The 12991-nt window shown below is 45.4% G+C and overlaps 1 protein-coding gene across 5 annotated transcripts in view; it reads left to right on the forward strand.

The window, feature by feature from the left end:
* The first annotated feature begins 863 nt into the window (after positions 1 to 863).
* The window catches only part of SH3RF2 (SH3 domain containing ring finger 2), a 131708-nt gene continuing 119580 nt past the window's right edge, over positions 864 to 12991 (forward strand). For 4 of the 5 annotated variants that reach the window (XM_064596111.1, XM_054511939.2, XM_064596113.1 and 1 more), the window contains exons 1-2: positions 864 to 976; positions 2135 to 2620. In XM_064596111.1, coding sequence (XP_064452181.1) covers positions 2243 to 2620 — 378 coding nt within the window. In that variant the 5' untranslated portion in view covers positions 864 to 976; positions 2135 to 2242. Of the gene's footprint in view, positions 977 to 2134; positions 2621 to 12674; positions 12875 to 12991 lie in introns of those variants that run through there. The other variant, XM_064596114.1, reaches the window with a different exon arrangement.

Here is a 12991-nt window from a genome sequence, read left to right on the forward strand (position 1 = left end):
CCTGTCTCTTGTTAGCTGTGGCTCCTGGAGTGAGTTATTTGACTTCCCTGTGTCTCAATTTCCTCCTTTGCAAATGAGGGTAAAGAAGAGTGTAGTGTATTACGGGCTTGCTAAAAGGATCAAATGAGTTAATACAGGTAAAGTAGAACAGTGCTTAGCGCAGATAAGGGCTACTCTGGGGTTAAGTAATATTATTGCGATTATTTACTTTATTGAATACCTATGTAACTTTACATGAAATGTTTATTGATAAATCAAGACATGAAAGTGTAAGTATTATTTGGGGCTATGAAAAGATTCCAGTAGGCCCTGGACAGGGAGAGAGGCTGGAACCATTCTTTTTCAAAGCCCTTCTGTGCTTTGAGTTTTCAAAGATGTGTTTGTACTACCATGATATGACTTTTTTTTTTTTTTTAAAGAGATTGAGCAAAAAGATCACTAAAGTCTGTCTCAAATCTACAAATTCAAGGATTGACTATGTTTTTTAAGGAGCAGTACTCTTTAGGTGCCTGGCTTATCTTTGTTATAGCTACCGTTAGTATGTTTGACCTTTTCAGCAAGTCCTTATAAAGGTTCAAAATAAACACAGTCACCTTGGCATGTGTATAACCGAGCATCTTTCAACTTCTGGGAAAGGAAACAAAATGAGAAAAGTGAAAATATAAACTATAAATATTTAGCCTTAGGGGCTGGCTTGTATTTTGTCCCTTATAATCTTTTCCCAGAAATCGACTCAGTTACATGGAGGAAAGATCAGTAGCAGAGAATGAACTGAGAGAAAAGCGCTGCAGACTGGCCAGGCAGTGAAAGCGTTAACAGGGCTGAGTAAGGCGATCCTTGAAATGAGTAAGACTCAGAGTTGTTAAAGTTTTCAAAGCGCAGCGGCGGCTCTTGGGGAAAAGGAAGCGAGTAGCAGGGCTTCTGGCCAAGCAGAGGATCGTGCTGAGCTGAACTCAGCTGGGGTTACAAGCTCAAGGTTAGTGTCCCCCCACACATCTCCGCAGAGCTAACGTCTTTGGAGAGTAGTCTCAGGAAGGCAAGGCGCCACCTCTCATCCTCAGCCATCTCAGCCATACCACTTGGCTTATTGCGGGGGGGGGGGGGGGGGGGGGGCATCCGCCCTCCGGCCAAACCTCCCGGGCTGTTCTGCATAGTTTTGGCACTTGTGAGGGACGGGTGACCTCTTCCTGGGAGACTTCTCTCAACTGGAGACTTCTTTTCAGACGTCTACAAGGAAATTGTTTCTGGAATAAGGATGTTTTCAGACATACACAGGCACACGCACACAACACCTGTATGCACTGCTCCATCTTGATTTTTGCAGGTTGTGACCACAATCTAGAATTCCTATCTGTTTCAGGTGAAACCGAGAACACTTGTCAGAGTAACTAAACAGGCTGTGTGACTTCATCTTGTGGGAGGAATATTGTCTCTGAGGCTAGAATAATCAGGGAAGAAAAGGAAGGGAGGGGAGGAAGGTAGAAAGAGGAGAAGAGAGGGAGGGAGAGAAGGAGGGGAAAAAAAGCTTCCAGGCATCCTGGCCTGTACTTAAGGCAAACAATTTTTAAAAATGGGTTTCTCATAGAAATTTTTCTTGTACATTGCTAGAACAAAATAATGGGGGAGGATGCACAGTGAAGGAAATAATTCTACATCTGCATGAGGTTCAGATAAACGTGTCTATGTGAACCTGTCTGCTTGTGCTGCAGATAACAGATAAACCTAGGGGAAGAAGGCCTAGACAGCTTCACAGAAATTGCATTCTGAGGAGGCCTTGATTTGAGAACTGAAACCAATTGTCCGGAGGGGAAAAGGAGCCCCTTTGAGCCCTAGCTGGGAGAGAGGAGTGCGAATGCCACTTCAGCGGGCCAGTTTCGTCTGTTTGCTCTTGCTTGCACACAGAGAAGCAATGAGTAAGTCGTCAGTCACCATGCTGAATGCTTCCTCAGATCCTCCAGCAGCCAAGAGTTGAGCCTTCTACCTGCTAGCACTGAATCAGAATGAGTCATTTGAAACTTGGGTGCTGGAACAAAGTACTTGCAAACTGCCTTATGAGACACTGCCTCCATGTAGGTGGGATATACCTCTCAGAGCAGTCACATTTTTTTCCTCTCTTCCTTTCTCATTCAAACAGGCAAGACTTCTGATGCTCCCCAAAGAGACTGGATTTGCCTGCTTGGCTCAGCTCACCCTACAATGCAGACTTTGCCCCTCCAGGTCAGGACTGGAGTTTTAAAATAAAATGGATGATTTGACGTTACTTGATCTTCTGGAGTGCCCCGTGTGCTTTGAAAAGCTTGATGTCACAGCCAAAGTCCTCCCTTGCCAGCACACCTTCTGCAAACCATGTCTCCAGAGGATTTTCAGGGCCCACAAGGAGCTGAGGTGCCCCGAATGCAGGACCCTGGTGTTTTGCAGCATCGAGGCACTGCCGGCCAACCTGCTGCTCGTGCGTCTTCTAGATGGTGTGCGCTCGGGGCAGAGCTCAGGAAGAGGGGGCTCCTTCCACAGGCCTGGCGTGCTGACTCCGCAGGACAGCAGGAAAAGCAGGACTAACCCCAGAGGTCTGCAGTCCAGCCCTTTCCGGCTGGTGCCTAATATCAGAATCCACATGGACGGGGTAAGAAAGATCTTATTTGTTCGTATCATGTCCATTTGGAGGTTGGATTTGTGTATACCAGCAGCTGGAAGTATTTTCCTGTAGTTATGTTTCAAAGAGTGCTGCCACTGATTTCCCCGGAGATGAGTTTCTGTGGGCAGTGATCATTTTACTGAAACCTGGTGGAATCCTGAGCCTATCTCATCCATCCAGGAATTCGTAGAATTGTGAAAGTCTCCTAGGCTCCCCCTGCTTCTTGTCGAGAAGATCGTAGCACAAAGAAAGCCTTCGTGATTATTTTTCAGATTTCACTTCTGCTGTTTGCGTCCCAACCAGTGCATGGGAAATGCACGGAGGAGGGGAAAAAGAGAGAAAACATATCCAGCTGCCTTTTGCTTTTGAGATCTTTGAGAAGTTAAATGTCAGGTTTTGTTTTAATTTTACCCAACTCCATCTTCCCACCCCCAGTCCTAAAGCGCTAGTGTGACAGTGCTCATTCATGATCCGTTCGAAGCTGTCAAGGTACTTGAGCACCCGAAGACTGTGCGGGAGGAAAGCGTTATCTGTGGGTGGACTGCTTGATAGGAAGGCTGGGCTGTGAAGTCCAACACGTGTACAGGAGCCCTGCAGATGTCTTACTTTACAAAATGAATCAAAGGTACATAAAATGCTCCTCAGCGGCTGCCATGACCACAAGGGCCCAGGAGTGGCGCACAGGAGATCCTAGTCATACTTTTGGTGTTTGGATAATGCGAATCACTCTGTCCAGCCATGTGAATGGATCCTGAGGACTTTATCTGACCTAGCTGCGAGCCTTTTGTGGGAAGCTGTGTTCAGGGCACATCTCGAGAGGAGGACGCAGTCCCTGGGGGTCCAGCAGGATTATGTGCGCTGTCACCCCAGCGGGATTATGTGCACTGACACCCCAGTGTGTCAAAGTAGACAGAGGAAGCTGTGACCTGAGTCGCTGGCATACTTAGGAAGTCAAGGCTGCATTCTGTGAAGTCTCACCTAATTTAGCTAACAGCTTTAAAGCTACCAGCAGAGTCCCCCAACTCCATTGTGAAGAGTAACAGTGGGTGGGAGGGTCTTCTGCGGATTCCTTCCCGCAAAGGAGAATAGGCTTATGATGTGCATTCAGGACACTCTTCTAAAATGTTCCTTTCAATGGCTCACCCCTCCTTCTGTTCAGTGCACCTCCAGGCTGCCCAGGACAGTAGGGGAATGTGGAACCGGTGGAAAATGAGAGCGGGAAGAAGCGGGCATTGGTGTGATTTCTTCACTGCAGACTTTTTATCGCCATTGTGCTCGTGTGTGTGACCACATTCCAGAAAAGGGCTGGGCACCCTTCTTTCAGGCTTCCTGTTAGCCCAAGGTCTAGTCATCAATCAGAATCCACAGGCCTGGAAAAGGCCGGGTGGGGGTAGGGCAGCAAACTTCTCTCAAGTGCCCTGTTTGGAGAGAATAGGGCTCTGAGGTCAGCAAATCCTCATTTGAATTTCTAAGACCCAGCAACCTCCCCCTCCCCCACCCAGCAAAGTCTGACTTGCCTCCAGGTGGAGTGTCTTCACTCACTACTAAGAAAGTGTTGCCAGACTGGGAGGAGGCCAGTCCCTAACATCTTTGAATGTTTTTGTTCAGGTTTTTATCTTTTTTGATGTGGCTGTGTTAAGAAAAGGTAGCAACGAAATGTATCCACGGCTACCAAGTTTTCGAACTGTAGAAGATTCCAGGCGCCTCCTGGCATAGGGAGCTGTGGGACCGAGAGGTGGTGATATGTAAGAGACAGCCGGTAAGATACTGCATGTCCCTGGAACCCTTTCACAAGGACTTGTAACACCAGACAAAGGCGCCAGTGACGGGGTCGTGCCCATCATCCAAGCCACACTGGAACAAGTCCTTGTCAGGAGGCTGCAACACAGAAGCGGGCTGGAGGGCCACCGCTTTCAGGCAGGCCATGCCTTCGTAAAGACATTCCGCCAGAGAGCAGAGCTGGCGGCCTCCCCCAACCACCCCCGTTCCCTTCGTTTTCTGAGGCATCCTTATTTGCAGTGGCTCATCTCATCCCTTTTGCCTTCCCTCCATGGGGCTGTGAGTTACTAACCCTCCTGGATGTTAGTATGGCTGCCATTCTGCAGCCTGTCTCCGCTTCCAAGAACGTGGCCGTCTGTCCTGTAAGGGCACAAGCAGCCATGCATCCCTCAGCTAAGAGAACCGAGTATTGCCTGGGCTGCCACACTGGCCTAAGAGTTAGAGGAGGCCCTCGCATCCTCAGGCAGATCTTCACCAAGTTACTTGCCCTCCCTGCCTCCTCACTTTACCCAATGTAGTCAGCAGCTAGTAATACTTGCTACCCACCTTCCTCCAGGATAGTGTGAAAACTATCTTTGCAACACTCTCTTAGTGCCTTAGAAAACACATGCCTTGTAAATGCAGAGCATCATCATTATCATTAATTTAAACCTGCTATATGACTTCGGACAAGCCACTTAAGTTTGCTGGGTCTCAATTTAAAATTCTATAAAATCGGAAAATATATTGTAAAAACAGAGAGCCATTGTGAAGCTTAACTAATTAGTGTTAAGTGTTAACTAATAGCACTTTGAGATCCTTAGATGAAAGGCATTTGGAAGATCATTATCATAGTAAACATTGTTATTGACTGTTTATTGTGCCCTGCCATGCACAAGGAAGTCCACAAAACACAGAAGGACTGATAGCCCTTGCAGGAGAGTGTAATAGGTGTTATTATTGAACTTGAGTCTGGGATGAGTCCAGCCCAGGATAATACTAAGTATAAAGGACTCCCCTAAGAGGGCATAAATAACCTGTTGTCGCAGGGTACCATTTTGTAAAACACCTCTTCCAGAGGCCATGATGTTAACCTGACACTCTGAAAGAGTTCACTTAACTTCCTGTGAGTTCGTGAAGCCCAAAGTCTGTTCTGCTCACCTAGGCTCATCTAATAAACGAGCTCATCGGGATTTTCTGGTGGCTCAAAGAGGCCTGGCGCTTCTCATGCCAGCCAGTATGCCGGGTGGAACCTGTTGTCACACTTCATGGTGCCAGCCCAAGAGAGAAAAAACAGTCCATTGTGCCTACTTGTCTAAAACCCTCCCAAGCCGATTGGGTAAAAAGAAAACTTGAGAAGTGGCTGTAGGTTTCTACAGCATGCAGTTATTTCAAACCAACAGGCGAGATCAGCAGAGTCTTGGACAGCCACTGGCTGTGCAGACCCCACTCGTTCTTACTGCTTCCCTCACTGCAGTCAGGCCAAAGGAACTTCGCAAGCCTTCAAGAAGATAACAGCCTCCTGAATAGTTGAGCTCGCTTCCTCCTCACTGTGTGAATTTTTAGAAATTAAGACAGGCAGGAAAGCAGTGAAGCTTGCAAGCTGAGGTTTGAAAAATAAAAGATTTCAAATCCCACTACCGCTGCTCCATAGTTGTATGCTTTGGGTGAGCCCCTTAAACCTCAGGGCCTCAATTCCCCATCCGCGAATTGAAGATAATAGTAGTGCCTACTTCAGAGGGTTGCTGGGAGAAATAAATGAGATGATTCATGTCAATTAGCTCTTAGCACGGGGACTGGCTCCTACTCAGTAAATGTTAGCTGGTATTGTTATTGAAGTGACTCAGTACTTCTCACTCTCAATTGCACGCCCTCTTTCACGCGCTTGTTAATGGAGTGTCATCCAAAGATGGTCCCGGGTACCCTGATTTCTGGCCTGTTTGCTTTTTCTCCACATGATCCATGGCTATGATTCAGATGTGTGATTCTTCCCAGCTTGCACTGGCTTGGCCGCCCACTTCCAAGACCCTTAAGGAGCTAGGAGCTGATTCCAGAAGAAAACTTGCTAGCAACCTTCACTTCCCCAAATAACAAGCTCAAATGAACCCCTCATGTAGGTCAAGAACCTTCCACTCCGCGTCTGTGATTCTTCTGTAACTTCTCTAGTTTTCCTTTCTCCTGACTCTATCCCCAACACAAATGTGTCTAGCCCCAGGTCTTGCAGGGCCGGACTTTCTCCCTTCTTTGTTATACATCATGCCAACCACACACATTTCTGTCTCACTTGCCCCAGCTCAGCGAAAACACACCTGCTGCCTCCAGCACACAGACCAGGTGGCCGTGTCCTAGAAACTTCTTCAGCTGGTGTTGCAAGCACGTGAGCGGGCTAGAAATCAGGTCAGAAAACACATGAGGGACTTGAGGCTGAGTAGAAACCAGACAGTATCCATCTCCTTTTCTGGGTCTCAGCTGCTGTGTCTGTGACAGAGACAGTGGTTTCTGCAGAATTTGCAAGGGGCCTAAAACTATCCCAAGCTCCTGAAAACAGCAAGCAGGTGCCACTTGGGTCAGCAAGGACCGCATGTGACAGGTGGAGGAAGACATAAAGGCAGGAGCTGAGGTGGAGAAGTCAGGAGACCCAGATGGTTCTCCACCTTCACACACATTTGCAAATCTTTTTAAAAACCAGATGGCGCCAAATTGGCTCTGCCCCCAACCTCTCTCTGTGTACATCCTTCCTAGTTACGATCCCTTCCCTTTTATTACTTACCATAATGTTAAGGATATGTCATCAGATGGAGCTGGGTTTGTGCTGGGATTCAATTATTTGCCTTAGGCAGGTCACTTAACCTCTCTTACCCCTGGTTTCCATATTTGTATAATGGAGATAATAATGGTGTGCCTCTATCATGAGGCTATTGTAAGATTAAAATGAGATAATGTATGTCAAAAGCTGAGTACAAATGCCTGGCACATCACAGATGCTGATAAATGTTAGCAACAGAAGATAACAAAACAGTAACAGTGGAGGAGAGAGCCTGCTGGCATGGGATTTGGAGTTCTTCGCACCCACACATAACCATGCAGAGACTTCCATTAAGAAATGAAGCAAAGGGGATAGCGAAAGGAAGGGGAGTTTTAAAAAGACAAGACTATAGTGATGGAAAATGATGGTTCTGAGTGGTTGCTAGAGATTATGGTGTGAGAGAGGATGTGACTAGAAAGGGTCATGAGGGAGTTTTCTCGAGTCAGGGAACTGTTCTGTACCCCGACAGTGGTGGCAGTTATAGGGGTCCAGGTGTCTGTTAAAATTCACAGGCATATATACCAGGAGGAAAAAAAAAAAGTCTGTTTTACTGTCTGATGATGTTTAAAATATTTTTAAAACAGAAAGGGAGCTCTTTACACTTCTTATAGTCTCTGCCTGATTTCACCTAGCCCAGTCTGATTTCCTTTCATCTCTTCATGTACTGGGTCAGTGCTGTTTTTGAGGAGGACTTTGCCATCATTTGAAAGGCCAGGGTAATTCCTACAGATGGGCTCCTCTCTGTTTTAGCGAGCCATCCTATCACCTCTTTCAGTTTTCTCATCAGTTTAAGCTGTCTGGCTGAAGTGTTGGCCAAACACAGCAGCTCCACGCCCCTAGGGTGGCCAAGGCAGAGGGCTGGGGCAGCAGGCTCTTCCTGATGCAACCTCGGTTATCCACCACTCAGGGCAGGTCACCTAAGGGATTAGCCAACACCCTATTTTTGTGTTGTTTTCCTTTCCTCTTAGGAAAGGTTGCCTGCCCACACGGCCCTTCATAGGATAAAGAGAGATTACGAGAGCGAGAGGGAGAGTGCTTGTTCAGCCCTTTTACTCCTCATCCCTCCCATTGCAGACGCCACCACATAGCTTTGGGCTGACCTGGGACCAGCTCAAATACAGCTCTCCTCGCTTTCCTTGTCTTCTCCCTTTCTTTCTCATTTTTTAAAAAAAACATGCATACACATTAGAGCAGTCTTTCACGAGGCGTATTCTACAAACTATGGATGGATGTTCCTTAAAGCTCCGGGGCCAAACAAACCCAAGCTTAAAACAGAACTAAGGAGGGGCGCCTGGGTGGCTCAGTTGTTAAGTGTCTGCCTTTGGCTCAGGTCATGATCCCAGGGTCTTGGGATCAAGCCCCGCATTGGGCTCCCTGCTCAAGTGGGGAGTCTGCTTCTCCCTCTCCTGCTGCCCCTCCCCCCCACTCATTTTCTTTCTCTCTCTCTCTCAAATAAAATTTTTACCAAAAAAATAAAAGAGCTAAACATTTTTTCCTTTGCGGCAGCATTGTCAGAACTTTTAGCATGCTGATGAAGTGTGAATCTCTAAGCAGAAAACTATAATAAGAAATGTTTCCCAAATTTCTTTGACAGTGGCATGCCCCTCTCCTCCCTTTTATTAATACCTTGAATAATATTAATTGTCCATGCAACAAATTTGGGGAAATGTCTCATACTAATGCAAAGGCAGCTGAACCCACAAAGAGAACCTGATATTGTAGTTAGAGACTCCTGACTCATTCCAAGAAGAGTTTTAGGCAAGTTCTTGCCATTAGAAGATATTTTTGGAATACTGTTTGAAACTCACTATCACCACCCTCTGTATGTTTATTTAGCTCCTATCAGTGTCCAGCTATAAGCACTATGGGAACATAGCAAAGTTAAGATTCTCACCTTCCCAGTGCTTATTGTCTAGTGGTAAAACCAACTAGTCAGTATACATGTATATACACATATGTGTATATATATATACACACACGTATGTGATACACACACACACACACACATAGCCCTGACTCAAAGATATTACCCATTAGGAGATGTGTTATCATTTTAGTTATAGCACTTAAGGAAAAAGGAAACTACCATGTTGGATATTCACTGTAAGATACATCCAATTTTAGAAATGTTAAGATATGAGAAAAGGAGTGTCTTACTTATTGTCTGATTCCATTTATATAAAATTCTAGAAATGGCGAAACTATATAGTGATTTGGGGGGGTAATGCAAATGTTTTATGTGATGGCGAATAGGTTTGCCTAAATTTATCAAACTATACAGTTAAGAGTAGTGCATTTTTTCTCTATAAATTATAACTCAATAAGGTCAGTTAAGACAAGGAGGTCTTAGACTCAAGAGTGATGATTTATTAAAATGTCAGGCAGTGAGGTGGTTCAGTTTGAGGGAAATGAAGCTTGGCCAATCAAAAGAAAAGAAAAAACAGGTGTTTTTTTTTTTTTATTCTTATGTTAATCCCCATACATTACATCATTAGTTTTAGATGAAGTGTTCCATGATTCATTGTTTGTGCATAACACCCAGTGCTCCATGCAGAATGTGCCCTCCTCAATACCCACCACCAGGCTAACCCATCCTCTCACCGCCCTCCCCTCTAGAACCCTGTTTGTTTTTCAGAGTCCATCGTCTCTCATGGTTCGTCTACCCCTCCAATTTCCCCCGCTTCATTCTTCCCCTCCCGCTACCTTCTTCTTCTTCTTTTTTTTTTTCTTAACATATATTGCCTTATTTAAAAACAGGTGTTTTAATGGTTAGGAAGGACATGGTCAGGGGGTGAAAAGGCAGCATCTATCCTGGGCACGTGGGTGCTAGGAAAGGCAGGACAGGACAGGAATATCTGGAGTAGAATCAAAGTTGGAGGAGAGGGAGAAGGAAACAGATGCAGAACAGGCCAGGTGACTGGATACCTAGCCTCAAACCACCACTGGGAAGACACATGTCAGGTGCTCTGTATGATAAAGTCTCTCCACAGCCACACTGGTTCCGTGTCATCTTGTGGCCCATGGACTGTATGTGCCTAATGGAGTCAGTGCAACCAAACAATGCTCCAAGTGGATGGCTGAGCTCACCGGGCAAGTGAGGAGCAGTCTCCACTTCACTGGCAGACAAAGCCATTTTTTCCCCATTGGAATGGTTGGGATACCCGATAACCCTAGCATGTAGGAATGCCAGCTGGTGCATACAAAGTAAGAGGTAGAACACAGTCAAGGAAAGAAAGACAAGTCCGTTTGTCATGAGCAGCTTCCTGCAGCTTGGGTCTCTGTGGCAGCCCCAGGGTCATACCTCTCCAAATCCCCAGCTCAGAAGCCAGGATGTTCAAAGGAATGCTCCTAAGTGCCTGCTCTGTACCAGGCTCTGTCTTCAAAGCTCACACGGTTGCAGCCTCATACCACAGATGCTCATGGGCTCAGACTCCAGGACTCAAATAATAGCTGAGTTCACCTCTGAACGCTGTCTTTTCTCCAAGCTTTTATCCAAGCACAAGGAGAATGGGCAACTTCTTTGGTCTCTCAGTACTGTGCTCAGAGCACCCAGCCCACAGCCTGGCCCATATTAGGAACCCCCAAATGTCTTGTAGATGAATGAACAAATAAATGAGTACCTTCATGTCTGTGGTTGACTTCATGTTATCGTGGAATAACTCTTGAGGATGCAGGAATGAACTCTTCATGAATCAACCATTAGAGAGCTATGTGAGGAATGAGCAGCACATTATATTGGGCCTAACATCAGACAGTAACTGAAATCTTCTAGATGTAAATCACCTTATTAAATACCTTTTTGGGTGACAGCACTCTCTGGAAAACACAGTGGGCCAAGTTCAAAACCACTTAGTTCATGAACTGCTAACCAACTAAGAACATAGGAAATGCCACTCCACGTATGGCTAAACTTTGCGTCAGATATCACAAATTTTATACGCTCCTTTGATCTTGGGAGAAACGTTATCTTGAGTTAATTGACACTTAGTCACAGGGATACCAATGACAGAAAGGAAGAGGCTGTGAAAGAATTTGCCAGCAGAGTTATGAGCTGCATTGACCTGGGTTCCAGCATGAAAGGAAGGCAGCATTCCGTGGGGACATGGCCCCGTACCTTTTGTGCTACCAAACCTACATCACACACGTATATAAAAGATACATAAGATTTGGGGCGCCTGGGTGGCTCAGTCGGTTGGGCGACTGCCTTCGGCTCAGGTCATGATCCTGGAGTCCCGGGATCGAGTCCCGCATCGGGCTCCCTGCTCGGCGGGGAGTCTGCTTCTCCCTCTGACCCTCCTCCCTCTCATGCTCTCTGTCTCTCATTCTCTCTCTCAAATAAATAAATAAAATCTTTAAAAAAAAAAAGATATATAAGATTTACCACTTCAATCATTTTAGGTATGCAGCTTGGTAGCATTAATGCATTTACAGTGTTGTGCAACTGTCACCACTGTTCATCTCCAGAGCTTTTTCAACATTCCATACTGAAGCTCTACCAGTTAAGCAAGAACTCTCCATCGCCCAAAGTACATATGTGTGTGTATGTATATATGTGTGTGTGTATATATATGTATATATATTTTAAAACTTCTTTCTGAATAAGAGAATAGGCATTTTAGTATTGTTTTTAAAATATGTATTCCAATTTTCTGCTACTTCTGATCTTCGTCTTCCAATAAGATAAGTAAATAAGTAAATTGTGATTCAAAACAACGGCTCAACTCATGTTCTGACTGTGTGCCTCTGGGCAAGTTACTGAGCGACTCTGAGAATCATCACTATAAAAGGGAAACAGAAAGCTCACCTCCTCAGGTTATTGGGGGGAGGATTTAACAAGATGATACCTGTAAAGTGCTTAGCCAGGGTCTGGACAAAGTAAGCTCCTAGTAAAGGTTAACTGTCTGCTTGCACTCCCTTCTAAAGTACTACCACGCTTACTGCATTTGGACTGCTATTTTCCGCGTTGTAGACATGGAGTGACAGCGATCAGGGTCTCATTTGGAGGATAAATCAAGATACTTTGTGTAAAGTTCTTAACACGGGGCATGACACACAGTAAACCCAGTGACAATGAATGTGAGGCACTGTTGCTGTTATTTCCCATTCATTCAACAGGTATGTATAGAATGCTTTTTATGAATAAGACCTTTGCTGGGCTCTAGTGATGAACAAAAATCAATAAGATATGATCCTTGCTCCCAAAGAGCTTATGGTCTTTCAAGAGAGACACGTGAACTAAAAATTATGATGCAGTTAATAAATCTTAAAGGACTTACTGTGGGTCAGACACTGGGTGAAGTACTTTTACTTAAACGAAATCTCACTGAACACGTTCTACAAGCCCGAGAGCTGTTGTTGTCTCTACTTTCACATAAGAGATTTGCGCTCAGTTTATGTTCATATGAGACAACAAAATGGGAGAAAATGGTTACAGATAAAAATTTACAGCATCCTCTATTTGTGTTTGGGGCAGTTATGGAGGTTGCAGATGGTCTGATTGCTGATCACCCAAGCATTCACAGAAACCCACGACGCTGAGGATTGCAACCCTCAGAATAATTGAGAGGCACATACTTTGGGTGGTGAGTTCTGGCATCATGGTCTTGATACTGCTGGTTTTGGACACTGTGCCTTTCAGCCACCATCCACGTGTGCAGCATGGAAAGCCAAGAGAAGAGGTGAGAGAACTTGGACCATTCACTGTTACTTTTCCTTGAGAGGCTCATGGGAAAACTTTAGCCTGGAGATCAGGAGAAATAAGGAATATACTCCTGGGGTGCCTCAAATAGATCACC

The sequence above is a fragment of the Mirounga angustirostris genome, unplaced genomic scaffold, assembly GCF_029215605.1.
Source record: "Mirounga angustirostris isolate CCGP_5_RB_7025 unplaced genomic scaffold, mMirAng1.0.hap1 SCAF_7, whole genome shotgun sequence".
Classification (NCBI taxonomy): Eukaryota; Metazoa; Chordata; class Mammalia; order Carnivora; family Phocidae; genus Mirounga; species Mirounga angustirostris.